General features: G+C 39.1%; 1 protein-coding gene across 1 annotated transcript; it reads left to right on the top strand.

Annotated features, from left to right (window-relative positions):
- Positions 1 to 3,402: 3,402 nt before the first annotated feature.
- LOC115120064 (dnaJ homolog subfamily B member 6-like) lies at positions 3,403 to 24,262 on the top strand. The gene is made up of 9 exons (XM_065019642.1): positions 3,403 to 3,775; positions 9,843 to 9,932; positions 19,672 to 19,781; positions 20,556 to 20,612; positions 20,732 to 20,848; positions 21,033 to 21,134; positions 21,324 to 21,459; positions 21,584 to 21,654; positions 23,331 to 24,262. Exons 2-9 carry the CDS (start codon positions 9,868 to 9,870, stop codon positions 23,765 to 23,767), a joined length of 1,095 nt encoding a protein of 364 aa, XP_064875714.1. The 5' UTR covers positions 3,403 to 3,775; positions 9,843 to 9,867; the 3' UTR covers positions 23,768 to 24,262.
- Positions 24,263 to 25,761: the final 1,499 nt, after the last annotated feature.

The raw sequence follows: 25,761 nt of genomic DNA, 5'->3' as shown, positions 1-25,761 counted from the left end.
ACACACAGAGACACATTCAAAGCCCTCCCTCGCCCTCCATTCGTCAAATCTGACCATAACTCTATCCTCCTCATTCCTGCTTACAAGAAGAAGAAAAAAATCAAATAGGAAGTCCCAGGGAAGCGCTCAATACTGGAAACTGGAAACACTTATCTCCCTCACTAGCTTTAAGCACCAGCTGTCAGAGCAGCTCACAGATTACTACACCTGTACACAGCCCATCTATAATTTAGCCCAAACAACTACCTCTCCCCCTACTGTATTTATTTTGCTCCTTTGCACTCCCATTATTTCTATCTCTACTTTGCACATTCTTCCACTGCAAATATACCATTCCAGTGCTTATTATTATTATTTTTAACTTGCTATATTGTATTTACTTCAACCATGGCCTTTTTTCGCCTTTACCTCCCTTATCTCACCTCATTTGCTCACATTGTATATAGACTTATTTTTCTACTGTATTATTGACTGCATGTTTGTTTTACTCCATGTGTAACTCTGTGTTGTTGTACCTGTCGAACTGCTTTGCTTTATCTTGGCCAGGTCGCAATTGTAAATGAGAACTTGTTCTCAACTTGCCTACCTGGTTAAATAAAGGTGAAATAAATAAATAAAAAATAAATAAATACAGAAGTGGTCCAATGAAACAGATGCTAAGCTACAGGACTGTTTCCCTAGCACAGACTTTAATATATTACGGGGACTCATCCAATGGGATTGAGGAGTTTACCACATCAGTCACTAGCTTCAATAAGTGCATCGAAAACGTTGTCCCCACAGTGACCAGTGACCAAACAAACATACATATACCAACCAGAAGCCATTGATTACAAGCAACACTCGCACTGAGCTAAAGGCTAGTGCAATCACTAACGGGCTACCACCCGGTTACTCAACCCTGAACCTTAGATGCTGCAGCCCCATGTACATAGACATGGAATCACTGGTCACTTTAATAATGGAACACTGGTCACTTTATTAATGGAACACTGGTCACTTTAATAATGGAATCACTGGTCACTTTAATAATGGAACACTGGTCACTTTAATAATGGAACACTGGTCACTTTAATAATGGAACACTGGTCACTTTAATAATGGAACACTGGTCATTTTAATAATGGAACACTAGTCACTTTAATAATGGAACACTGGTCACTTTAATAATGGAACACTGGTCACTTTAATAATGGAACACTGGTCACTTTAATAATGGAACACTGGTCACTTTAATAATGGAACACTGGTCACTTTAATAATGGAACACTGGGCACTTTAATAATGGAACACTGGTCACTTTAATAATGGAACACTGGTCACTTTAATAATGTTTACCTACTGCTTTACTCATCTCATATGTATATACTGTATTCTGTTCTACTGTATTGTAGTCTACGTCACTCTGACAATGCTCATCCTAATATTTACATACAGTGCCTTGTGAAAGTATTCGGCCCCCTTGAACTTTGCGACCTTTTGCCACATTTCAGGCTTCAAACATAAAGATATAAAACTGTATTTTTTTGTGAAGAATGAACAACAAGTCATGAAGTGGAACGACATTTATTGGATATTTCAAACTTTTTTAACAAATCAAAAACTGAAAAATAGGGCATGCAAAATTATTCAGCCCCTTTACTTTCAGTGCAGCAAACTCTCTCCAGAAGTTCAGTGATGATCTCTGAATGATCCAATGTTGACCTAAATGACTAATGATGATAAATACAATCCACCTGTGTGTAATCAAGTCTCCGTATAAATGCACCTGCACTGTGATAGTCTCAGAGGTCCGTTAAAAGCGCAGAGAGCATCATGAAGAACAAGGAACACACCAGGCAGGTCCGAGATACTGTTGTGAAGAAGTTTAAAGCCGGATTTGGATACAAAAAGATTTCCCAAGCTTTAAACATCCCAAGGAGCACTGTGCAAGCGATAATATTGACATGGAAGGAGTATCAGACCACTGCAAATCTACCAAGACCTGGCCGTCCCTCTAAACTTTCAGCTCATACAAGGAGAAGACTGATCAGAGATGCAGCCAAGAGGCCCATGATCACTCTGGATGAACTGCAGAGATCTACAGCTGAGGTGGGAGACTCTGTCCATAGGACAACAATCAGTCGTATATTGCACAAATCTGGCCCTTATGGAAGAGTGGCAAGAAGAAAGACATTTCTTAAAGATATCCATAAAAAGTGTCGTTTAAAGTTTGCCACAAGCCACCTGGGAGACACACCAAACATGTGGAAGAAGGTGCTCTGGTCAGATGAAACCAAAATTGAACTTTTTGGCAACAATGCAAAACGTTATGTTTGGCGTAAAAGCAACACAGCTCATCACCCTGAACACACCATCGCCACTGTCAAACATGGTGGTGGCAGCATCATGGTTTGGGCCTGCTTTTCTTCAGCAGGGACAGGGAAGATGGTTCAAATTGATGGGAAGATGGATGGAGCCAAATACAGGACCATTCTGGAAGAAAACCTGATGGAGTCTGCAAAAGACCTGAGACTGGGATGGAGATTTGTCTTCCAACAAGACAATGATCCAAAACATAAAGCAAAATCTACAATGGAATGGTTCAAAAATAAACATATCCAGGTGTTAGAATGGCCAAGTCAAAGTCCAGACCTGAATCCAATCGAGAATCTGTGGAAAGAACTGAAAACTGCTGTTCACAAATGCTCTCCATCCAACCTCACTGAGCTCGAGCTGTTTTGCAAGGAGGAATGGGAAAAAATTTCAGTCTCTCGATGTGCAAAACTGATAGAGACATACCCCAAGCGACTTACAGCTGTAATCGCAGCAAAAGTTGGCGCTACAAAGTATTAACTTAAGGGGGCTGAATAATTTTGCACGCCAAATTTTTCAGTTTTTGATTTGTTAAAAAAGTTTGAAATATCCAATAAATGTCGTTCCACTTCATGATTGTGTCCCACTTGTTGTTGATTCTTCACAAGAAAATACAGTTTTATATATTTATGTTTGAAGCCTGAAATGTGGCAAAAGGTCGCAAAGTTCAAGGGGGCCGAATACTTTCGCAAGGCACTGTATTTCTTAATGTCATTATTTTACTTTTAGATGTGTGTATTGTTGTGAATTGTTAGATATTACTGCACAGTTGGAGCTAGGAACACAAGCATTTCACTACACCCGCAATAACATCTGCTAAATATGTGTTTGTGACCAATACAGTTTGATTTCATTTAGAGCTGCCTGCTTTTAAGGATAAGGTTCTGGAAGTGTTGTACTTTGACCCGCTATATAGCTCCAATAAACCATTGAACAAAACCTTTTTTATATATAGCTTAATGGTTTATGGAAGCACATATAGCTAGCTGTACATTCATTTCAAACCACTATAAATACACTCTAGTCTAAAATGAAAGCGATCATGTTCATCACAATGCAACAGGCGTACAGGGAAGGGCGACTGACGTTCCAGAACACTGACATGTTCTAGATCTTCTCAGTCTTCGCTCTCTCCGCCTCAGCTGTTTGTGACGTGGTCACTGGGACGTAAAGACAAGAAAAGAGCAAACTGTAGAAGTAAAGGGGATTGCGGAGTTATGGTGCCGGTAGCAGGGCACCGAAAAAAACGGGCAACTCATAACGTTAAATAAATATATAATAGCCCGTTAGGTATACCGAATTATATTATTCCGTGGACCACCTGTCACGAACTGCATTCCAGAAGCTCTCCACAATAATTCATTTCCATTTTAAGAAGAGACAGAGGACGGAAAGCATTCGCTGTTACTCCTAAACAAAGGTACAGTAGTTTATTCATTAATACCCATTATCCATTTATGCGTAGGCCTATTTTTGTTGCTTTGGACTTTCCGCCAAATGATATTGACTACCAACAGCAGTGGACTTTGTCTTTCGGTTCAGTCCGAAACACAACATTGCCATTCCAATGCCGTAGCCTGTAGCCTACATGCTTACCATATTAGGCAATATTTAGTTACAATGTGTCCACGGCTTAAAACATTGTGTCTAGTCTGAAACACACTCCGGCTGGCTGCCGACGCTGTGTGTGTGTGTGTGTGTGTGTGTGTGTGTGTGTGTGTGTGTGTGTGTGTGTGTGCGTGTGTGTGTGTGCGCGTGTGTGTGTTGGTGGCAGTTGTCGGAAGACAGGTTTCGGGAGATCGAGTTGGAAATAACCAAATAATATTGTATCCGGCTTCCAGAGAGCTCAGAGGATATGGCCAATATCAGTGGGGTTATACCCGTGGACGGTCCAACATTACCTTACAGGCCCCGCGGTCCGGGGTTTCTTTTGTTGGTGCTGAATAGATTTACCGGGCTACAGGACTCTCCATTCTCAATGTTATCTTTAGTCATTGTCAATGAATACATGACTTCCATGAGTCATATCCCACCCGTTGAAGGCAAAATATTAACAGTGTACGGTAATACAACTAGACTAGTGGCCCACTAACAGTGTATTAATACGGTAATACAACTAGACCAGTGGCCCACTAACAGTGTATTGTAATGAAACATGCAGGGAGTAGGTCTTTAACCCTCGACCTTCTAGCCCAAAGTCCAGCGCGCTATCGACTCTGCCCCAAAAGCATGCTCGTTCGGCAGCGTCGATATCTGCGCTTATAAACCCAGGGTCGTTACAGTATTAATACGGTACTACAACTGGACTAGTGACCCATTAACAGTGTATTAACACAGTAATACAACTAGACTAGTGGCCCACTAACAGTGTATTAACACGGTAATACAACTAGATTGCAGCTAAGCTCATTAAAAAACAAAACAAGAATGTAATGGTTGATTTGGAATGACCAATTGAACAGGCAGTTAACCCACTGTTCCTAGGCCGTCATTGAAAATAATAATTTGTTCTTAACTGACTTGCCTAGTTAAATAAAGGTCAAATAAATTAAAAAAATCACTGATTGTGCCATTAACAAGTTATCCTGTTTTACACAACATGTCCAGCAGTATGTGGACACTCCTTCCAATTTGTGGATTCAGCTATTTCAGCCACACTCGTTGCTGACAGGTGTATACAATCAAGCACACAGCCATGCAATCTCCATAGACAAACACTGGCAGTAGATTGGCACATACTGAAGAGCTCAGTGACTTTCAACGTGGCACTGTCAAATTTCTGCCTTGCTGGAGCTGCCCCGGTCAACTGTAAGCGCTGTTATTGTGAAGTGGAAACATCTAGGAGCAATAACGGCTCCGCCGCGAAGTGGTAGGCCACACAAGCTCACAGAGCTGGACCGCCTAGTGCTGAAGCACATAGTGCGTAAAAATGGTCTGTCCTCGGTTAAAACACTCACTACCGAGTTCCAAACTGCCTCTAGAAATAAAGTCAGCACAATAACTGTTCGCCAGGAGCTTCATAAAATGAGTTTCCATGACCGAGCAGCCTCACACAAGACTAAGATCACCATGTGTGATGCCAAGTGTCGGCTGGAATGGTTTAAAACTCAGTCATCTCTGGAGTGATGAATCACGCTTCACCATCTGGCAGTCCGACGGACAAATCTGGGTTTGCCGGATGCTAGGAGAACGTTACTTTCCCGAATGCATAGTGCCGACTGTAAAGTTTGGTGGAGGAGGAATAATGTTCTGGGGCTGTCTTTCATGGTTTGGGCCCCTTAGTTCCAGTGAAGGGAAATCTTAACGCTAACAATGACATTCTAGCCGATTCTGTGCTTCCAACTTTGAGGCAACAGTTTGGGGAAGGCCCTTTCCTGTTTCAGCATGACAATGCCCCCGTGCACAAAGCGAGTTCCATACAGAAATGGTTTGTTGAGATCGGTGTGGAAGAACTTGGCTGGCCTGCACAGAGCCCTGAACTCAACCCCATCAAACAACCTTTGGAATGAATTGGAACGCCAACTGCGAGCCAGGCCTAATCACTCAACATTAGTGCCCAACCTCAGTTATGCTCTTGTGGCTGAATGGAAGCAAGTCCCCTGCAGCAATGTTCCATCATCTAGTGGAAAGCCTTCCCAGAAGAGTTGGAGGCTGTTATAGCAGCAATGTTCCAACATCTAGTGGAAAGCCTTCCCAGAAGAGTGGAGGCTGTTATAGCAGCAATGTTCCAACATCTAGTGGAAAGCCTTCCCAGAAGAGTGGAGGCTGTTATAGTAGCAATGTTCCAACATCTAGTGGAAAGCCTTCCCAGAAGAGTGGAGGCTGTTATAGCAGCAATGTTCCAACATCTAGTGGAAAGCCTTCCCAGAAGAGTGGAGGCTGTTATAGCAGCAAAGGGGGGACCAACTCCATATCAATGTCCATGATTCTGGAATGAGATGTTTGACGAGCAGGTGTCCACATACTATTGGTCATGTATTGTGTATCTTAGGGTATTGGGTCAGAGAGTTTTGTAAGATGGGACAATCTTCGTCCTGCAGGATTGTTAAAGTTCAATACACTGCATTTCAAACAGTCAGGAACGATCTAATGAAATCAGAACTTGTGAAATTATATCTAGGCTAAATATAAGCCTTCCACAACCACAAGACCCACTAATAATTCAATTATTTTATCAAAATAGTTGAACCTGCTTTTTTCTTCTTCAATAATCGCTTTCACATCTGTCTATGAAAATGCCATTTTGTTACAGGTTTAACCAGAACCATGCACAATGCACAACTTAAATGCATCTTTGTATGGTCATTGCACATTTATAAACCACTGACTAGACATCTATGTTAAGCCCGGACCAGCGTCCTCTCTCCTTGGAGATGTTAAGCCCGGACCAGCGTCCTCTCTCCTTGGAGATGTTAAGCCCGGACCAGCGTCCTCTCTCCTTGGAGATGTTAAGCCCGGACCAGCGTCCTCTCTCCTTGGAGATGTTAAGCCCGGACCAGCGTCCCCTCTCCTTGGAGATGTTAAGCCCGGACCAGCGTCCTCTCTCCTTGGAGATGTTAAGCCCGGACCAGCGTCCTCTCTCCTTGGAGATGTTAAGCCCGGACCAGCGTCCTCTCTCCTTGCAGATGTTAAGCCCGGACCAGCGTCCCCTCTCCGTGGAGATGTTAAGCCCGGACCAGCGTCCTCTCTCCTTGGAGATGTTAAGGCCGGACCAGCGTCCTCTCTCCTTGGAGATGTTAAGGCCGGACCAGCGTCCTCTCTCCTTGGAGATGTTAAGCCCGGACCAGCGTCCTCTCTCCTTGGAGATGTTAAGCCCGGACCAGCGTCCTCTCTCCTTGGAGATGTTAAGCCCGGACCAGCGTCCTCTCTCCTTGGAGATGTTAAGCCCGGACCAGCGTCCCCTCTCCTTGGAGATGTTAAGCCCGGACCAGCGTCCTCTCTCCTTGGAGATGTTAAGCCCGGACCAGCGTCCTCTCTCCTTGGAGATGTTAAGCTTTATAAACCACTGACTAGACAGCTAGCACATAACAGTCTGTGGCTAACATGCTGCTTGCCCTACGTGGTATTGCAATGCCTCGCGTGACAAACTAAGCATTTCATTTCCCCCACACACACGTTCATTGATACTCTCGTTTTAGTAGGGGTCTGCTCTATTCTACATTTTGGGAGTTGAAACATAAACAAGGGAATCGTTACAAAAGGTCAAGTTCTCGTCTGTTACAGGAAAATAATGTAACTAAGCGTTTCAGCCGATGTCTGTTCAACCAAACCTCAAATTCAAATAGCTAGTTTAAACCCCTTGTTGTCAGAGAGGAATAAGTGATCTTTCATTTTTGCTGTAAGTGGAAGGAGGAGGGGCTTGGTGTCTGTGGAGTGGGAAGAGGCACAGTCCACACAGCACAGAAGGAGGAGGGGCTTGGTGTCTGTGGAGTGGGAAGAGGCACAGTCCACACAGCACAGAAGGAGGAGGGGCTTGGTGTCTGTGGAGTGGGAAGAGGCACAGTCCACACAGCACAGAAGGAGGGGCTTGGTGTCTGTGGGTGGGAGGGGCTTGGTGTCTGTGGAGTGGGAAGAGGGTGTCACAGTCCACACAGCACAGAAGGAGGAGGGGCTTGGTGTCTGTGGAGTGGGAAGAGGCACAGTCCACACAGCACAGAGGAGGAGGGGCTTGGTGTCTGTGGAGTGGGAAGTGGCACAGTCCACACAGCACAGAGGAGGAGGGGCTTGGTGTCTGTGGAGTGGGAAGAGGCACAGTCCACACAGCACAGAAGGAGGAGGGGCTTGGTGTCTGTGGAGTGGGAAGAGGCACAGTCCACACAGCACAGAGGAGGAGGGGCTTGGTGTCTGTGGAGTGGGAAGTGGCACAGTCCACACAGCACAGAGGAGGAGGGGATTGGTGTCTGTGGAGTGGGAAGAGGCACAGTCCACACAGCACAGAGGAGGAGGGGCTTGGTGTCTGTGGAGTGGGAAGAGGCACAGTCCACACAGCACAGAGGAGGAGGGGCTTGGTGTCTGTGGAGTGGGAAGAGGCACAGTCCACACAGCACAGACGAGGAGGGGCTTGGTGTCTGTGGAGTGGGAAGTGGCCCAATTTGCAATTTCAACAACCTGACCATATCACTTTTGTTTTGGTAAACTGTGGCTGGGGAATTGTTTCCACTATCAACTTTTAGCTATGACTGACAGTCCGTGATTTATGATAGTTTTAAACATGGTTTGGTTTCCAGTTCTCTGCTGCCAATGACTGGAACGAACTGCAAAAATCACTGAAGCTGGAGATTCCCATCTCCGTCACTAACTTTAAGCACCAGCAGTCAGAGCAGCTTACAGATCACTGCACCTGTACATAGCCCATCTGTATACAGCCTCATATGTATATCTACCTCATCCCCATACTGAATTTATTTATTTTGCTCCTTTTGCACCACAGTATCTCTACTTGCACATCTACCATTCCAGTGTTTAATTGCCAAATTGTAATTACTTTGCCACCATGGCCTATTTATTGCCTTAACTCCCTTATTTGACCTTATTCGCACTCACTGTATATAGACTTTATTTTCTTTTTTTTCTACTGTATTATTATTATTATTATATATATATATTTTTTATTTGACCCCTTTTTCTCCCCAATTTCGTGGTATCCAATTGTTGTAGTAGCTACTATCTTGTCTCATCGCTACAACTCCCGTACGGGCTCGGGAGAGACGAAGGTTGAAAGTCATGCGTCCTCCGATACACATGCGTCCTCCGATACACAACCCAACCAGCCGTACTGGTTCTTAACACAGCGAGCATCCAACCCGGAAGCCAGCCGCACCAATGTGTCGGAGGGTACACTGTGCACCTGGCAACCTTGGTTAGCGCGCACTGCGCCCGGCCCGCCACAGGAGTCGCTGGTGCGTGATGAGACAAGGACATCCCTACCGACCAAGCCCTCCCTAACCCGGACGACACAATTGTGCGTCGCCACACGGACCTCCCGGTCGCGGCCGGTTACGACAGAGCCTGGGCGCGAACCCAGGGACTCTGATGGCACAGCCCTTAACCACTGTGCCACCCGGGAGGCCCCTTTTCTACTGTATTATTGACTGTATGTTTGTTCATTCCATGTGTAACTCTGTGTTGTTGTATGTGTCGAACTGCTATGCTTTATCTTGGCCAGGTCGCAGTTGCAAATGAGAACTTGTTCTCAACTGGCTTACCTGGTTAAATAAAATAAAGGTGAAATAAAAATAAAATATTTTTATTTATTTACAAAGACAAAAAAAATGTCAACAACTACAATAAAGAGTATGATTATAGAACCACAAATCCTGGGTTATAATAGGGTTAACACAGTTCTACTAAACTAATAAAGCAGTTTGATTGGTTAATCGATATGCCACAAGATAAGATGCCATGAGGCTTCAAAAAGATCCATCCGTTGAGAAGTATTGTTGTGTATCTCCCATTGATGAGATTTGTGTTGTTGTTGTTGTCAACAGTTGCCGTGACGTCAGTGAAGAAGACATGACGGATTATTATGATGTTCTGGGAGTGTCACGAAGCGCCTCTCCGGAGGACATTAAGAAGGCGTAAGTACAGGACCGGTGACAAGGACTCATCCTACGCTATAATCTGTCTCTTTCCACGCCAAAATAGGCCTACGTAGGGCTTCATGAGACATCATCTCCCAGGCTAACTATTAGCCTTGTGTGGTTCACCTCTACAGTAGCTATTGAAAGCTCAACCACACTGACTGATAGAGGTACTGGACTTACGCTGAGTGATAAAAACATTAACAACACTTTTCTAATATTGAGTTGGAACCCCTTTTCCCCTCAGAACGGCCTCGATTCGTCGGGTCCATGGACTGTACAAGGTGTTGAAAGCGTTCCACAGGGATGCTGGCCCATGTTGACTCTAATGCTTCACACAGTTGTTTCAAGTTGGCTGGATATCCTTTGGGTGGTGGACCATTCTTGATACAATAGTGTTCTATAGTCTTCAGGTCTTCTATATATTTTAGTTTTCTATGGTTTTCTATGGTCTTATATAGTCTTCTATAGTCTTCAGGTCTTCTATATATTTTAGTTTTCTATGGTTTTCTATGGTCTTATATAGTCTTCTAAAATCTTCTATAGTTTTCTATAGTCTTCTATAGTCTTCTATAGTCTTCTATAGTGTTCTATAGTCTTCTATAGTCTTCTATAGTTTTATATAGTCTTCTATAGTGTTCTATAGTCTTCTATAGTCTTCTATAGTTTTATATAGTCTTCTATAGTTTTATATAGTCTTCTATAGTGTTCTATAGTCTTCTATAGTCTTCTATAGTCTTCTATAGTGTTCTATAGTGTTCTATAGTCTTCTATAGTTTTCTATAGTCTTCTATAGTCTTCTATAGTCTTCTATAGTTTTATATAGTCTTCTATAGTCTTCTATAGTCTTCTATAGTTTTATATAACGTAGTCTTCTATAGTCTTCTATAGTGTTCTATAGTCTTCTATAGTCTTCTATAGTCTTCTATAGTCTTCTATAGTTTTATATAGTCTTCTATAGTCTTCTATAGTTTTATATAGTCTTCTATAGTGTTCTATAGTGTTCTATAGTCTTCTATAGTTTTATATAGTCTTCTATAGTCTTCTATAGTGTTCTATAGTCTTCTATAGTGTTCTATAGTCTTCTATAGTCTTCTATAGTTTTATATAGTCTTCTATAGTCTTCTATAGTCTTCTATAGTTTTATATAGTCTTCTATAGTCTTCTATAGTGTTCTATAGTCTTCTATAGTCTTCTATAGTGTTCTATAGTCTTCTATAGTTTTATATAACGTAGTCTTCTATAGTCTTCTATAGTTTTATATAACGTAGTCTTCTATAGTCTTCTATAGTTTTATATAGTCTTCTATAGTGTTCTATAGTGTTCTATAGTCTTCTATAGTGTTCTATAGTGTTCTATAGTCTTCTATAGTGTTCTATAGTGTTCTATAGTCTTCTATAGTTTTATATAGTCTTCTATAGTTTTATATAGTCTTCTATAGTCTTCTATAGTCTTCTATAGTCTTCTATAGTTTTATATAGTCTTCTATAGTTTTATATAGTCTTCTATAGTTTTATATAGTCTTCTATAGTCTTCTATAGTCTTCTATAGTCTTATATAGTGTTCTATAGTCTTCTATAGTTTTATATAGTCTTCTATAGTCTTCTATAGTGTTCTATAGTCTTCTATAGTCTTCTATAGTCTTCTATAGTCTTCTATAGTTTTATATAGTCTTCTATAGTCTTCTATAGTTTTATATAGTCTTCTATAGTCTTCTATAGTCTTCTATAGTGTTCTATAGTCTTCTATAGTTTTATATAGTCTTCTATAGTCTTCTATAGTTTTATATAGTCTTCTATAGTCTTCTATAGTCTTCTATAGTCTTCTATAGTGTTCTATAGTCTTCTATAGTTTTATATAGTCTTCTATAGTCTTCTATAGTGTTCTATAGTTTTATATAGTCTTCTATAGTCTTCTATAGTTTTCTATAGTCTTCTATAGTCTTCTATAGTCTTCTATAGTTTTATATAACGTAGTCTTCTATAGTTTTCTATAGTCTTCTATAGTGTTCTATAGTGTTCTATAGTCTTCTATAGTTTTCTATAGTCTTCTATAGTCTTCTATAGTTTTATATAGTCTTCTATAGTCTTCTATAGTCTTCTATAGTCTTCTATAGTTTTATATAGTCTTCTATAGTCTTCTATAGTCTTCTATAGTGTTCTATAGTCTTCTATAGTCTTCTATAGTCTTCTATAGTTTTATATAGTCTTCTATAGTCTTCTATAGTCTTCTATAGTGTTCTATAGTCTTCTATAGTTTTATATAGTCTTCTATAGTCTTCTATAGTTTTATATAGTCTTCTATAGTCTTCTATAGTCTTCTATAGTTTTATATAGTCTTCTATAGTCTTCTATAGTCTTCTATAGTTTTATATAGTCTTCTATAGTTTTATATAGTCTTCTATAGTCTTCTATAGTGTTCTATAGTTTTATATAGTCTTCTATAGTCTTCTATAGTCTTCTATAGTGTTCTATAGTCTTCTATAGTGTTCTATAGTCTTCTATAGTTTTATATAGTCTTCTATAGTCTTCTATAGTTTTATATAGTCTTCTATAGTATTCTATAGTGTTCTATAGTCTTCTATAGTTTTATATAGTCTTCTATAGTCTTCTATAGTCTTCTATAGTCTTCTATAGTGTTCTATAGTCTTCTATAGTTTTATATAGTCTTCTATAGTCTTCTATAGTGTTCTATAGTTTTATATAGTCTTCTATAGTCTTCTATAGTTTTCTATAGTCTTCTATAGTCTTCTATAGTCTTCTATAGTGTTCTATAGTCTTCTATAGTTTTATATAGTCTTCTATAGTCTTCTATAGTGTTCTATAGTTTTATATAGTCTTCTATAGTCTTCTATAGTTTTATATAGTCTTCTATAGTGTTCTATAGTGTTCTATAGTCTTCTATAGTTTTATATAGTCTTCTATAGTCTTCTATAGTGTTCTATAGTCTTCTATAGTCTTCTATAGTGTTCTATAGTCTTCTATAGTCTTCTATAGTTTTATATAGTCTTCTATAGTCTTCTATAGTCTTCTATAGTTTTATATAGTCTTCTATAGTCTTCTATAGTGTTCTATAGTCTTCTATAGTCTTCTATAGTGTTCTATAGTCTTCTATAGTTTTATATAGTCTTCTATAGTCTTCTATAGTTTTATATAACGTAGTCTTCTATAGTCTTCTATAGTTTTATATAGTCTTCTATAGTGTTCTATAGTGTTCTATAGTCTTCTATAGTGTTCTATAGTGTTCTATAGTCTTCTATAGTTTTATATAGTCTTCTATAGTTTTATATAGTCTTCTATAGTCTTCTATAGTCTTCTATAGTCTTCTATAGTTTTCTATAGTCTTCTATAGTTTTATATAGTCTTCTATAGTTTTATAGTCTTCTATAGTCTTATATAGTGTTCTATAGTCTTCTATAGTCTTATATAGTCTTCTATAGTCTTCTATAGTTTTATATAGTCTTCTATAGTCTTCTATAGTCTTCTATAGTCTTCTATAGTTTCTATAGTCTTCTATAGTCTTCTATAGTTTTATATAGTCTTCTATAGTCTTCTATAGTTTTATATAGTCTTCTATAGTCTTCTATAGTCTTCTATAGTCTTCTATAGTCTTCTATAGTCTTCTATAGTCTTCTATAGTCTTCTATAGTCTTCTATAGTCTTCTATAGTCTTCTATAGTCTTCTATAGTCTTCTATAGTCTTCTATAGTCTTCTATAGTTTTATATAGTCTTCTATAGTCTTCTATAGTGTTCTATAGTTTTATATAGTCTTCTATAGTCTTCTATAGTTTTCTATAGTCTTCTATAGTCTTCTATAGTCTTCTATAGTTTTATATTTTATATAACGTAGTCTTCTAGTCTTCTATAGTTTTCTATAGTCTTCTATAGTGTTCTATAGTGTTCTATAGTCTTCTATAGTTTTCTATAGTCTTCTATAGTCTTCTATAGTTTTATATAGTCTTCTATAGTCTTCTATAGTCTTCTATAGTCTTCTATAGTTTTATATAGTCTTCTATAGTCTTCTATAGTCTTCTATAGTTTCTATAGTCTTCTATAGTCTTCTATAGTCTTCTATAGTTTTATATAGTCTTCTATAGTCTTCTATAGTCTTCTATAGTGTTCTATAGTCTTCTATAGTTTTATATAGTCTTCTATAGTCTTCTATAGTTTTATATAGTCTTCTATAGTCTTCTATAGTCTTCTATAGTTTTATATAGTCTTCTATAGTCTTCTATAGTCTTCTATAGTTTTATATAGTCTTCTATAGTTTTATATAGTCTTCTATAGTCTTCTATAGTGTTCTATAGTTTTATATAGTCTTCTATAGTCTTCTATAGTCTTCTATAGTGTTCTATAGTCTTCTATAGTCTTCTATAGTCTTCTATAGTTTTCTATAGTCTTCTATAGTCTTCTATAGTTTTCTATAGTCTTCTATAGTATTCTATAGTGTTCTATAGTCTTCTATAGTTTTATATAGTCTTCTATAGTCTTCTATAGTCTTCTATAGTCTTCTATAGTGTTCTATAGTCTTCTATAGTCTTCTATAGTCTTCTATAGTCTTCTATAGTGTTCTATAGTTTTATATAGTCTTCTATAGTCTTCTATAGTTTTCTATAGTCTTCTATAGTCTTCTATAGTCTTCTATAGTTTTATATAACGTAGTCTTCTATAGTTTTCTATAGTCTTCTATAGTGTTCTATAGTGTTCTATAGTCTTCTATAGTTTTCTATAGTCTTCTATAGTCTTCTATAGTTTTATATAGTCTTCTATAGTCTTCTATAGTCTTCTATAGTCTTCTATAGTTTTATATAGTCTTCTATAGTCTTCTATAGTCTTCTATAGTGTTCTATAGTCTTCTATAGTTTTATATAGTCTTCTATAGTCTTCTATAGTCTTCTATAGTCTTCTATAGTTTTATATAGTCTTCTATAGTCTTCTATAGTCTTCTATAGTCTTCTATAGTTTTATATAGTCTTCTATAGTTTTATATAGTCTTCTATAGTCTTCTATAGTGTTCTATAGTTTTATATAGTCTTCTATAGTCTTCTATAGTCTTCTATAGTCTTCTATAGTGTTCTATAGTCTTCTATATAGTGTTCTATAGTCTTCTATAGTGTTCTATAGTGTTCTATAGTCTTCTATAGTTTTATATAGTCTTCTATAGTCTTCTATAGTCTTCTATAGTTTTATATAGTCTTCTATAGTCTTCTATAGTCTTCTATAGTTTTATATAACGTAGTCTTCTATAGTCTTCTATAGTTTTATATAGTCTTCTATAGTCTTCTATAGTTTTATATAGTCTTCTATAGTCTTCTATAGTTTTATATAGTCTTCTATAGTGTTCTATAGTGTTCTATAGTCTTCTATAGTTTTATATAGTCTTCTATAGTCTTCTATAGTTTTATATAGTCTTCTATAGTCTTCTATAGTCTTCTATAGTTTCTATAGTCTTCTATAGTCTTCTATAGTTTTATATAGTCTTCTATAGTCTTCTATAGTCTTCTATAGTCTTCTATAGTTTTATATAGTCTTCTATAGTCTTCTATAGTGTTCTATAGTCTTCTATCGTCTTCTATAGTCTTCTATAGTCTTCTATAGTCTTCTATAGTGTTCTATAGTCTTCTATAGTCTTCTATAGTTTTATATAGTCTTCTATAGTCTTCTATAGTTTTATATAGTCTTCTATAGTCTTCTATAGTCTTCTATAGTCTTCTATAGTTTTATATAGTCTTCTATAGTCTTCTATAGTGTTCTATAGTCTTCTATAGTCTTCTATAGTCTTCTATAGTCTTCTATAGTCTTCTATAGTCTTCTATAGTCTTCTATAGTCTTCTATAGTCTTCTATAGTCTTCTATAGTCTTCTATAGTCTTCTATAGTCTTCTATAGTGTTCTATAGTCTTCTATAGTCTTCTATAGTGTTCTATAGTCTTCTATAGTCTTCTATATAGTCTTCTATAGTCTTCTATAGTCTTCTATAGTCTTCTATAGTCTTCTATAGTCTTCTATAGTCTTCTATAGTTTTCTATAGTCTTCTATAGTTTTCTATAGTCTTCTATAGTTTCTATAGTCTTCTATAGTGTATAGTCTTCTATAGTCTTCTATAGTCTTCTATAGTCTTTATATAGTGTTCTATAGTCTTCTATAGTGTTCTATAGTCTTCTATAGTCTTCTATAGTTTTCTATAGTCTTCTATAGTCTTCTATAGTCTTCTATAGTCTTCTATAGTCTTCTATAGTCTTCTATAGTCTTCTATAGTTTTATAGTAGTCTTCTATAGTCTTCTATAGTTTTATATAGTCTTCTATAGTCTTCTATAGTTTTATATAGTCTTCTATAGTTTTCTATAGTCTTCTATAGTCTTCTATAGTTTTATATAGTCTTCTATAGTCTTCTATAGTCTTCTATAGTTTTCTATAGTCTTCTATAGTCTTCTATAGTCTTCTATAGTCTTCTATAGTTTTATATAGTCTTCTATAGTCTTCTATAGTTTTATATAGTCTTCTATAGTCTTCTATAGTCTTCTATAGTTTTATATAGTCTTCTATAGTCTTCTATAGTCTTCTATAGTTTCTATAGTCTTCTATAGTCTTCTATAGTCTTCTATAGTCTTCTATAGTCTTCTATAGTTTTCTATAGTCTTCTATAGTCTTCTATAGTTTTATATAGTCTTCTATAGTCTTCTATAGTCTTCTATAGTCTTCTATAGTCTTCTATAGTTTTATATAGTCTTCTATAGTCTTCTATAGTTTTATAGTATAGTCTTCTATAGTCTTCTATAGTCTTCTATAGTCTTCTTCTATAGTCTTCTATAGTCTTCTATAGTGTTTCTTCTATAGTCTTCTATAGTCTTCTATAGTCTTCTATAGTCTTCTATAGTCTTCTATAGTCTTCTATAGTCTTCTATAGTTTTCTATAGTCTTCTATAGTCTTCTATAGTCTTCTATAGTCTTCTATAGTCTTCTATAGTCTTCTATAGTCTTCTATAGTTTTCTATAGTCTTCTATAGTCTTCTATAGTCTTCTATAGTGTTCTATAGTCTTCTATAGTCTTCTATAGTTTTATATAGTCTTCTATAGTCTTCTATAGTCTTCTATAGTCTTCTATAGTCTTCTATAGTCTTCTATAGTCTTCTATAGTTTTATATAGTCTTCTATAGTCTTCTATAGTGTTCTATAGTCTTCTATAGTCTTCTATAGTCTTCTATAGTTTTCTATAGTCTTCTATAGTCTTCTATAGTCTTCTATAGTTTTATATAGTCTTCTATAGTCTTCTATAGTCCTTCTATAGTCTTCTATAGTTTTATATAGTCTTCTATAGTCTTCTATAGTCTTCTATAGTCTTCTATAGTTTCTATAGTCTTCTATAGTTTTATATAGTCTTCTATAGTCTTCTATAGTCTTCTATAGTTTTCTATAGTCTTCTATAGTCTTCTATAGTCTTCTATAGTCTTCTATAGTCTATAGTCTTCTATAGTCTTCTATAGTCTTCTATAGTCTTCTATAGTGTTCTATAGTCTTCTATAGTCTTCTATAGTCTTCTATAGTCTTCTATAGTTTTCTATAGTCTTCTATAGTCTTCTATAGTCTTCTATAGTTTTATATAGTCTTCTATAGTCTTCTATAGTCTTCTATAGTTTTATATAGTCTTCTATAGTCTTCTATAGTTTTATATAGTCTTCTATAGTCTTCTATAGTCTTCTATAGTTTTCTATAGTCTTCTATAGTGTTCTATAGTCTTCTATAGTCTTCTATAGTCTTCTATAGTCTTCTATAGTCTTCTATAGTCTTCTATAGTTTTCTATAGTGTTCTATAGTCTTCTATAGTCTTCTATAGTCTTCTATAGTCTTATATAGTTTTATATAGTCTTCTATAGTCTTCTATAGTTTTATAGTCTTCTATAGTCTTCTATAGTTTTATATAGTCTTCTATAGTCTTCTATAGTCTTCTATAGTTTTATATAGTCTTCTATAGTCTTCTATAGTCTTCTATAGTTTTATATAGTCTTCTATAGTTTTATATAGTCTTCTATAGTCTTCTATAGTTTTCTATAGTCTTCTATAGTCTTCTATAGTCTTCTATAGTTTTATATAGTCTTCTATAGTCTTCTATAGTCTTCTATAGTCTTCTATAGTTTTATATAGTCTTCTATAGTCTTCTATAGTTTTATATAGTCTTCTATAGTCTTCTATAGTTTTCTATGGTTTTCTATGGTCTTATATAGTCTTATATAGTTTTCTATAGTTTTCTATAGTTTTCTATAGTCTTCTATAGTCTTCTATAGTTTTATATAGTCTTCTATAGTTTTATATAGTCTTCTATAGTCTTCTATAGTCTTCTATAGTTTTCTATGGTTTTCTATGGTCTTATATAGTCTTATATAGTTTTCTATAGTTTTATATAGTCTTCTATAGTGTTCTATAGTCTTCTATAGTCTTCTATAGTCTTCTATAGTCTTCTATAGTTTTATATAGTCTTCTATAGTGTTCTATAGTCTTATATAGTCTTCTATAGTGTTCTATAGTCTTCTATAGTCTTCTATAGTCTTCTATAGTTTTATATAGTCTTCTATAGTTTTCTATAGTCTTCTATATTCTTCTATAGTTTTCTATAGTCTTCTATATTCTTCTATAGTCTTCTATAGTTTTCTATAGTCTTCTATAGTCTTCTATAGTCTTCTATAGTCTTATATAGTCTTCTATAGTTTTCTATAGTCTTCTATAGTCTTCTATAGTTTTATATAGTCTTCTATATTCTTCTATAGTCTTCTATAGTTTTCTATGGTTTTCTATGGTCTTATATAGTCTTCTAAAATCTTCTATAGTTTTATATAGTCTTATATATTCTTCTATAGTCTTCTATAGTTTTCTGTGGTTTTCTATATATTTTAGTTTTCTATAGTCCTCTATAGTTTTCTACAGTCTTCTATAGTCCTCTAATTTTCTATAGTCTTATATAATCTATAGTTTCCTGTAGTCTTCTATATATTATACTTTTCTATAGTTATTTATACTTTTCTATATTCTTCTATAGTCTTCTATATATTTTAGTTTTCTATAGTATTCTATAGTATTCTATAATTTTTTTAACAGTTTTCTATGGTCTTCTATAGTTTTTAAAATAGTTTCTATAGTTATCTATAGTCTTCTATAGTATTCTTTGTTTAAAAAAAAGTCTTTATTTTCTGTAGTCTTTACGTCACTTGTCCTCTGCTCGCTGTCCCTTCCAAAAAGGAATCGTGTTGTTGTCGAACTTTGCTTCTTGAAATAAGAGGGTGCAGACAGTTACATACAGTACAAGTACATGTATCCCTGCAGTCAAATGACTTAGTGGGTGGAATGTTATTCATATTCTTCATAATCTCATAATTAGAATGAATAAATAAAATACACAGACAATCTGGTGTTTCTATGTGAAACGGTTGTGTTATATTTCAGTGTTCTGTGATGTATATAAAGTGTAATATTGGGATGCAAACTCCAAATGTAATACATTTAAACTCTATATCTGACATGGTACAGGTGTCTTATTTTTGTTAAGCTCATAACCATGTGTGTGAGGTATATACTTTTGTTTCAATGTAGATTTGTTTAAGACGACCAAGAAACACTCTGATTTAGCCCACTGCAGTAGAAGGTTTTAGGCAGCTAATATAAGTTTTGTCAACAGTATTGAAGATGTTGCTGTGTGGGAAAGTTATTGAATGAGATAATAAACTGTATCTACTCTAATGTGCAGGTACAGGAAGCAGGCTCTGCGATGGCACCCGGACAAGAACCCAGACAACAAGGAGGAGGCGGAGAGGAAGTTTAAGGAGCTGGCTGAGGCCTATGAAGTTCTGTCAGACCGTAAGAGATACCACCACCTGTTAAATCTGTTAATAACTTAATTATTGCCCTTTCTCTACTCTTCCTTGGACTTTAAACCTCTTAAGGATCCGCCCCTTTTTTCCATTTGTTTTGCCTCGAATGACATACCCATATCTAATTGCCTGTAGCTCAGACCCTGAAGCAAGGATATGCATATTCTTGGTACCATTTGAAAGGAAACACATTGACATTTGTGGAACTGTGAAAGGGATGTTGGAGAATATAACACAATAGATCAGATAAAACATAATACAAAGAAAAAAACAACCGTTCTTTTGTATTTTTTTTTGTTCCATTATCTTTGAAATGCAAGAGAAAGGCCATAATGTATCATTCCAGCCCAGGTGCAATTTGGATTTTGGCCACTAGATGGCAGCAGTGCATGTGCAAAGTTTTAGGCTGATCCAATGAACCATTGCGTTTATGTTAAAAATGTTGTATCAAGACTTCACAAATATGCCTAATTTGTTTATTAATAACTTTTCATGTTCAAATTTGTGCACTCTCCTCAAACAATAGCATGGTATTCTTTCACTGTAATAGCTACTGTAAAGTGGACAGTGCAGTTAGATTAACAAGAATTTAAGCTTTCTGCTAATATCAGATATGTCTATGTCCTGGGAAATGTTCTTTGTTACTTACAACCTCATGCTAATCGCATTAGCCTACGTTAGCTCAACCGTTGCGTGGAAGGGACACCGATCCCGAAGAAGTTTGTGATAACAGTCAGATAATATGGCCTTATCTTTACAGGAAGCAAATCAAAGGCGTATGATACCCATGGCAAAGACAGAATGCCCAACAACACAGGTGAAGGAATCTCTCTGTTCTATCTCTTGGGGTTTTGTGTTCTATTCTGTTTTTGATCAGCCATGTTGGTAGTGTCCATAATTATCAATCAACATGTATTTATTTATCCCTCCCTCCAGGCTCAAGTAGTCATCCTGCTCCGGACGATTTCCCAGGGTTCACCTTCACATTCCGCAGTCCCGAGGAAGTGTTTCAGGAATTCTTCAGAGGCCAGGATCCTTTCGCCAATTTCTTCGGTGGGGCTGACCAATAAACTACGGTCCTTAAACAGTACCCTATGTCTTCATGTGCTTATTAGTCAAGGCTAACTCTGACCCGGGGAAACCAGTCCGTCTGGGAATCTCAGCAGTTGATACAAGCTACACGAACACTTCTTCTTCTTCCTGTCTCACTACCTCCTTGTTTTGACTGCTCTCCCAGACGACGTTGCCTTTGGAAGAGGGATGCACAGTGGCTTCCATGGACATCCTGGCACTTCCAGGCTCGGCCCCAGTCGGTTCTCCTCCTTCCCCTCCGCTGGAGGTCAGTAATAAACAATGTTTGTGTCCTCAAAAATGTCACCCTGTAAGCTTTGTAGTGCACTACTTTCAACCAGGGCACATACTAGTACACTATATAAGGGAACAGGATGTCATTTGATATCAGCTCCATTCACTGATTAGTTCGTTAGTTCCATTCTGACCGGTCCTCCCCTCCCCTCGTCTTTCACAGTGCATGACTTCACCTCTTTCTCGTCCTCCATGGGTGGAATGAATGGGATGGACCGTATTGGAGGAAGGATGGGGAATTTCAAGTCTGTATCCACTTCTACGCGCGTCGTCAACGGCAAAAGCACCACCACCAAGAAGTCAGTTCTCTGTTCTCTCTCTTTCTCTGTTTTCTGTATGGCCACTGAAGTGTTTTAGGGAATCTTCTCTTTACTTGCTTCCCAAAATGTCATGATAATGTGGATGATCACTGTTCTTGAACAGGATCAAAGAAAACGGTCAGGAGAGAACAGAGATCGTGGAAGACGGGGTCTTGAAGACGGTGCTCATCAATGGTAAATCCATCCACTCTGTATCGATCCCTTCCCTCATCCAGTCCCCTTCCAACTGTTCTGACAGGAATATGTCTGTGGTGTTCTCTCTCCTGACCCCTTCATGACCCCCTCCTGTCCCCTTCATGACCCCCTCTTGTTCCCCTCCTGTACCCCTCCTGTCCCCTTCCTGACCCCCTCCTGACTGCCTTCTTTACCCTCCTGACCCCCTCCCGTCCTCCTCCTGTCCCCCTGTTCCCCTCCTGTCCCCCCCTGTCCCCTTCTGTTCCCCTCCTGACCCCCTCCTGTCCCCTCCTGACCCCCTCTTGTTCCCCTCCTGTACCCTCCTGACCCCTCTTGTTCCCTCCTGTACCCCTCCTGTCCCCCTCCTGACCCCTTCCTGACCCCCTCCTGTTCCCCTCTTGTTCCACTCCTGACACCCTCCTTATCCCCTCCTGTCCCCCTCCTGACCCCCTCCTGTTCCCCTCCTGTCCCCCTTCTGTACCCCTCCTAACCCCCTCCTGTTCCCCTCCTGTTCCCCTCCTGTCCCCCTTCTGTACCCCTCCTGTTCCCCTCCTGTCCCCCTTCTGACCCCCATCTGTACCCCTCCTGTCCCCCTCCTGTTCCCCTCCTGTCCCCCTCCTGTTCCCCTCCTGTCCCCCTCCTGTTCCCCTCCTGTCCCCCTCCTGTTCCCCTCCTGTTCCCCTCCTGTCCCCCTCCCCTGACCCCCTTCTTTACCCCTCCTGTTCCCCTCCTGTCCCCCTCCTGTTCCCTCCTGACCCCCTCCTGTTCCCCTCCTGTTCCCCTCCTGTTCCCCTCCTGTTCCCCTCCTGTCCCCCTCCTGACCCTCCTGTTCCCTCCTGTTCCCCTCCTGTTCCCCTCCTGTCCCCTCCTGTTCCCCTCCTGTTCCCCTCCTGTTCCCCTCTGTTCCCCTCCTGTTCCCCTCCTGTCCCCTCCTGTTCCCCTCCTGTCCCCCCTGTTCCCTCCTGTTCCCCTCCTGTTCCCCTCCTGTCCCCCTCCTGTTCCCCTCCTGTCCCCTCCTGTTCCCCTCCTGTTCCCCTCCTGTACCCCTTTACCCCTGACCCCCTCCTGTTCCCCTCCTGTTCCCCTCCTGTTCCCCTCCTGACCCCTCCTGTCCCCTCCTGTTCCCCTCCTGTTCCCCCTCCTGTCCCCCTCCTGACCCCCTTCTTTACCCCTCCTGTTCCCCTCCTGTCCCCCTCCTGTTCCCCTCCTGACCCCCTCCTGTTCCCCTCCTGTTCCCTCCTGTTCCCCTCCTGTTCCCTCTCCTGACCCCCTCCTGTTCCCCTCCTGTTCCCCTCCTGTTCCCCTCCTGTTCCCCTCCTGTCCCCCTCCTGACCCCCTTTACCCCTCCTGTTCCCCTCCTGTTCCCCTCCTGACCCCTCCTGTTCCCCTCCTGTTCCCCTCCTGTTCCCCTCCTGTTCCCCTCCTGTTCCCCTCCTGTCCCCCTCCTGTTCCCCTCCTGTCCCCCTCCTGTTCCCCTCCTGTTCCCCTCCTGTTCCCCTCCTGTCCCCCCCTCCTGTTCCCCTCCTGTTCCCCTCCTGTCCCCCTCCTGTTCCCCTCCTGTTCCCCTCCTGTTCCCCTCCTGTACCCCTCCTGACCCCCTCCTGTTCCCCTCCTGTTCCCCTCCTGTTCCCCTCCTGACCCTCCTGTCCCCCTCCTGTCCCCCTCCTGACCCCCAGGTGTGGAGGATGAGTTGGCTTTGTCTCGAGAGCTCAGCAAGACAGACCAACCGGCCCCTAGTCAACCCACAGCCAGGCAACACCTCCAGCAGCAGGCAGAGAGGATGGTACCAGTGGAGCTCCGGACCCAACCACACCGACCCAGCCCCATCTCCGGCCCCCGGTCTATGGCCCAGCGCTCCTTCAGCTTAGCCTCCTACCCTGACGTCCCCAGTGAGGAGGAGAAGAAAGATCTTCAGGAGAAGGAAGATCTCCAGATGGCCTATATGTCACCACACAGCAGCCCATCTCCGCTGATCCACAGGGAGCTACCAGAGGGGGTCCCAGAGCCTCCTACACACCTCCAGGAGCAGAGAGGCACTGTGGATCCTGCTGCTAAAACCACCAGCAGCAGCAATGTAAAAATGACAAATAAGTGTTGCTGTGTGGTGTGTTAAGTTTATGGTGTGTGTGTGTTGATTGTATAGTGTGTGTGTTTGTGTATGTGTGAGTGAGTGAGTGTGATGCTCAGGGCAGAGGACAGACAGGAGACCACTGGTCTCAGTTCTACTCTGGTGTTATGCTGACAATGACCATCATAAAGTATCTGTATATTATAAACTGGTTCGTTTGACCCCTAAATGCTGATTGTCTGACAGCTGTGGTATATCAGACCGTATACCACAGGTATGAAAAAAACGTTTTTTTTTTATTTTTACAAATTACGTTGGTAACCAGTTTATAATAGCAATAAGGCATGTGTGGTATACGGCCAATATACCATGGCTAATGGCTGTATCCAGGAACTCCGCGTTGCGTCGTGCTTAAGAACAGCCCTTAGCCGTGGTATATTGGCCATATACCACACCCTGCTCGGACATTATTATTATTATTTTTTTTTAATTTAAAATTTTTACAATAAAAAAAAATAAAATCTTATTGAATATTCGAAACATACAATATACAGTGGGGCAAAACAGTATTTAGTCAGCCACCAATTGTGCAAGTTCTCCTACTTAAAAAGATGAGAGAGGCCTGTAATTTCCATCATAGGTACACTTCAACTATGACAGACAAAATGAGAAAAGAAATCCAGAAAATCACATTGTAGGATTTTTAATGAATTTATTTGCATTTTTTTTTGCCCCACTGTACTTGCAGTGAAGCCGCTCAATAACTACACCATACCAGTCATCCAACAGATTCCCATTCAATAACTACACCATACCAGTCATCCAATAACTACACCATACCAGTCATTCAATAACTACACCATACCAGTCATCCAACAGGTTCCCATCCAATAACTACACCATACCAGTCATCCAACAGGTTCCCATTCAATAACTACACCATACCAGTCATCCAACAGATTCCCATTCAATAACTACACCATACCAGTCATCCAACAGATTCCCATTCAATAACTACACCATACCAGTCATCCAACAGGTTCCCATTCAATAACTACACCATACCAGTCATCCAACAGGTTCCCATCCAATAACTACACCATACCAGTCATCCAACAGATTCCCATTCAATAACTACACCATACCAGTCATCCAACAGATTCCCATTCAATAACTACACCATACCAGTCATCCAACAGATTCCCATTCAATAACTACACCATACCAGTCATCCAACAGGTTCCCATCCAATAACTACACCATACCAGTCATCCAACAGATTCCCATTCAATAACTACACCATACCAGTCATCCAACAGATTCCCATTCAATAACTACACCATACCAGTCATCCAACAGATTCCCATTCAATAACTACACCATACCAGTCATCCAACAGATTCCCATTCAATAACTACACCATACCAGTCATCCAACAGATTCCCATTCAATAACTACACCATACCAGTCATCCAACAGATTCCCATTCAATAACTACACCATACCAGTCATCCAACAGATTCCCATTCAATAACTACACCATACCAGTCATCCAACAGGTTCCCATTCAATAACCCCCACAGTTCCCTAATAGCTGTCACTCAACCATTCGAGACCCTCCCACAGCCCCCCCAGGAAGAATGAAACAAAAATACAATGAATTCCATTCCCCACCCCCAAGAACCCCCCCAATGCACCAACAACCAAGAGAACTAAAGAGAAACAAGGAAAACAACAACAGAAAACAACAACAGAAAAACCCCAAAAGTGTTTTATTTTAAACAAAGAACATGAAGGACAACTGAAATCATAATATCAAGGCCAACTGTATATGTTTGTGTGCATGTCTGGCACTATTACATGTATGTGTGTGTTCTTTTATGTGTTTATTTGAATGAGAGTGTGTGTATATGCATGTGTACAAACACCTGCACAGCATCAACCTCAGGCAAACTGGTGTCAGTTGTAAAAACACTGCCCTCTTAGTGTCATTCAAATGTACTTTTATCTTTGACCTTCATACTATCTCTCACACAGCA

This window comes from Oncorhynchus nerka, linkage group LG1 (genome assembly GCF_034236695.1).
Source record: "Oncorhynchus nerka isolate Pitt River linkage group LG1, Oner_Uvic_2.0, whole genome shotgun sequence".
Taxonomy (NCBI): Eukaryota; Metazoa; Chordata; class Actinopteri; order Salmoniformes; family Salmonidae; genus Oncorhynchus; species Oncorhynchus nerka.
This window is presented reverse-complemented; position numbering and strand designations above follow the sequence as displayed.

Excerpts from the sequence above, each read along its gene's own strand:
- LOC115120064 (XM_065019642.1), top strand. The coding sequence starts at position 9,868 with ATGACGGATTATTATGATGTTCTGGGAGTGTCACGAAGCGCCTCTCCG. Across the intron at positions 9,933-19,671 it reads CCGGAGGACATTAAGAAGGC|GTACAGGAAGCAGGCTCTGC; the intron begins GTAAGTACAGGA and ends TCTAATGTGCAG. Across the intron at positions 21,655-23,330 it reads GAAGACGGTGCTCATCAATG|GTGTGGAGGATGAGTTGGCT; the intron begins GTAAATCCATCC and ends CCTGACCCCCAG.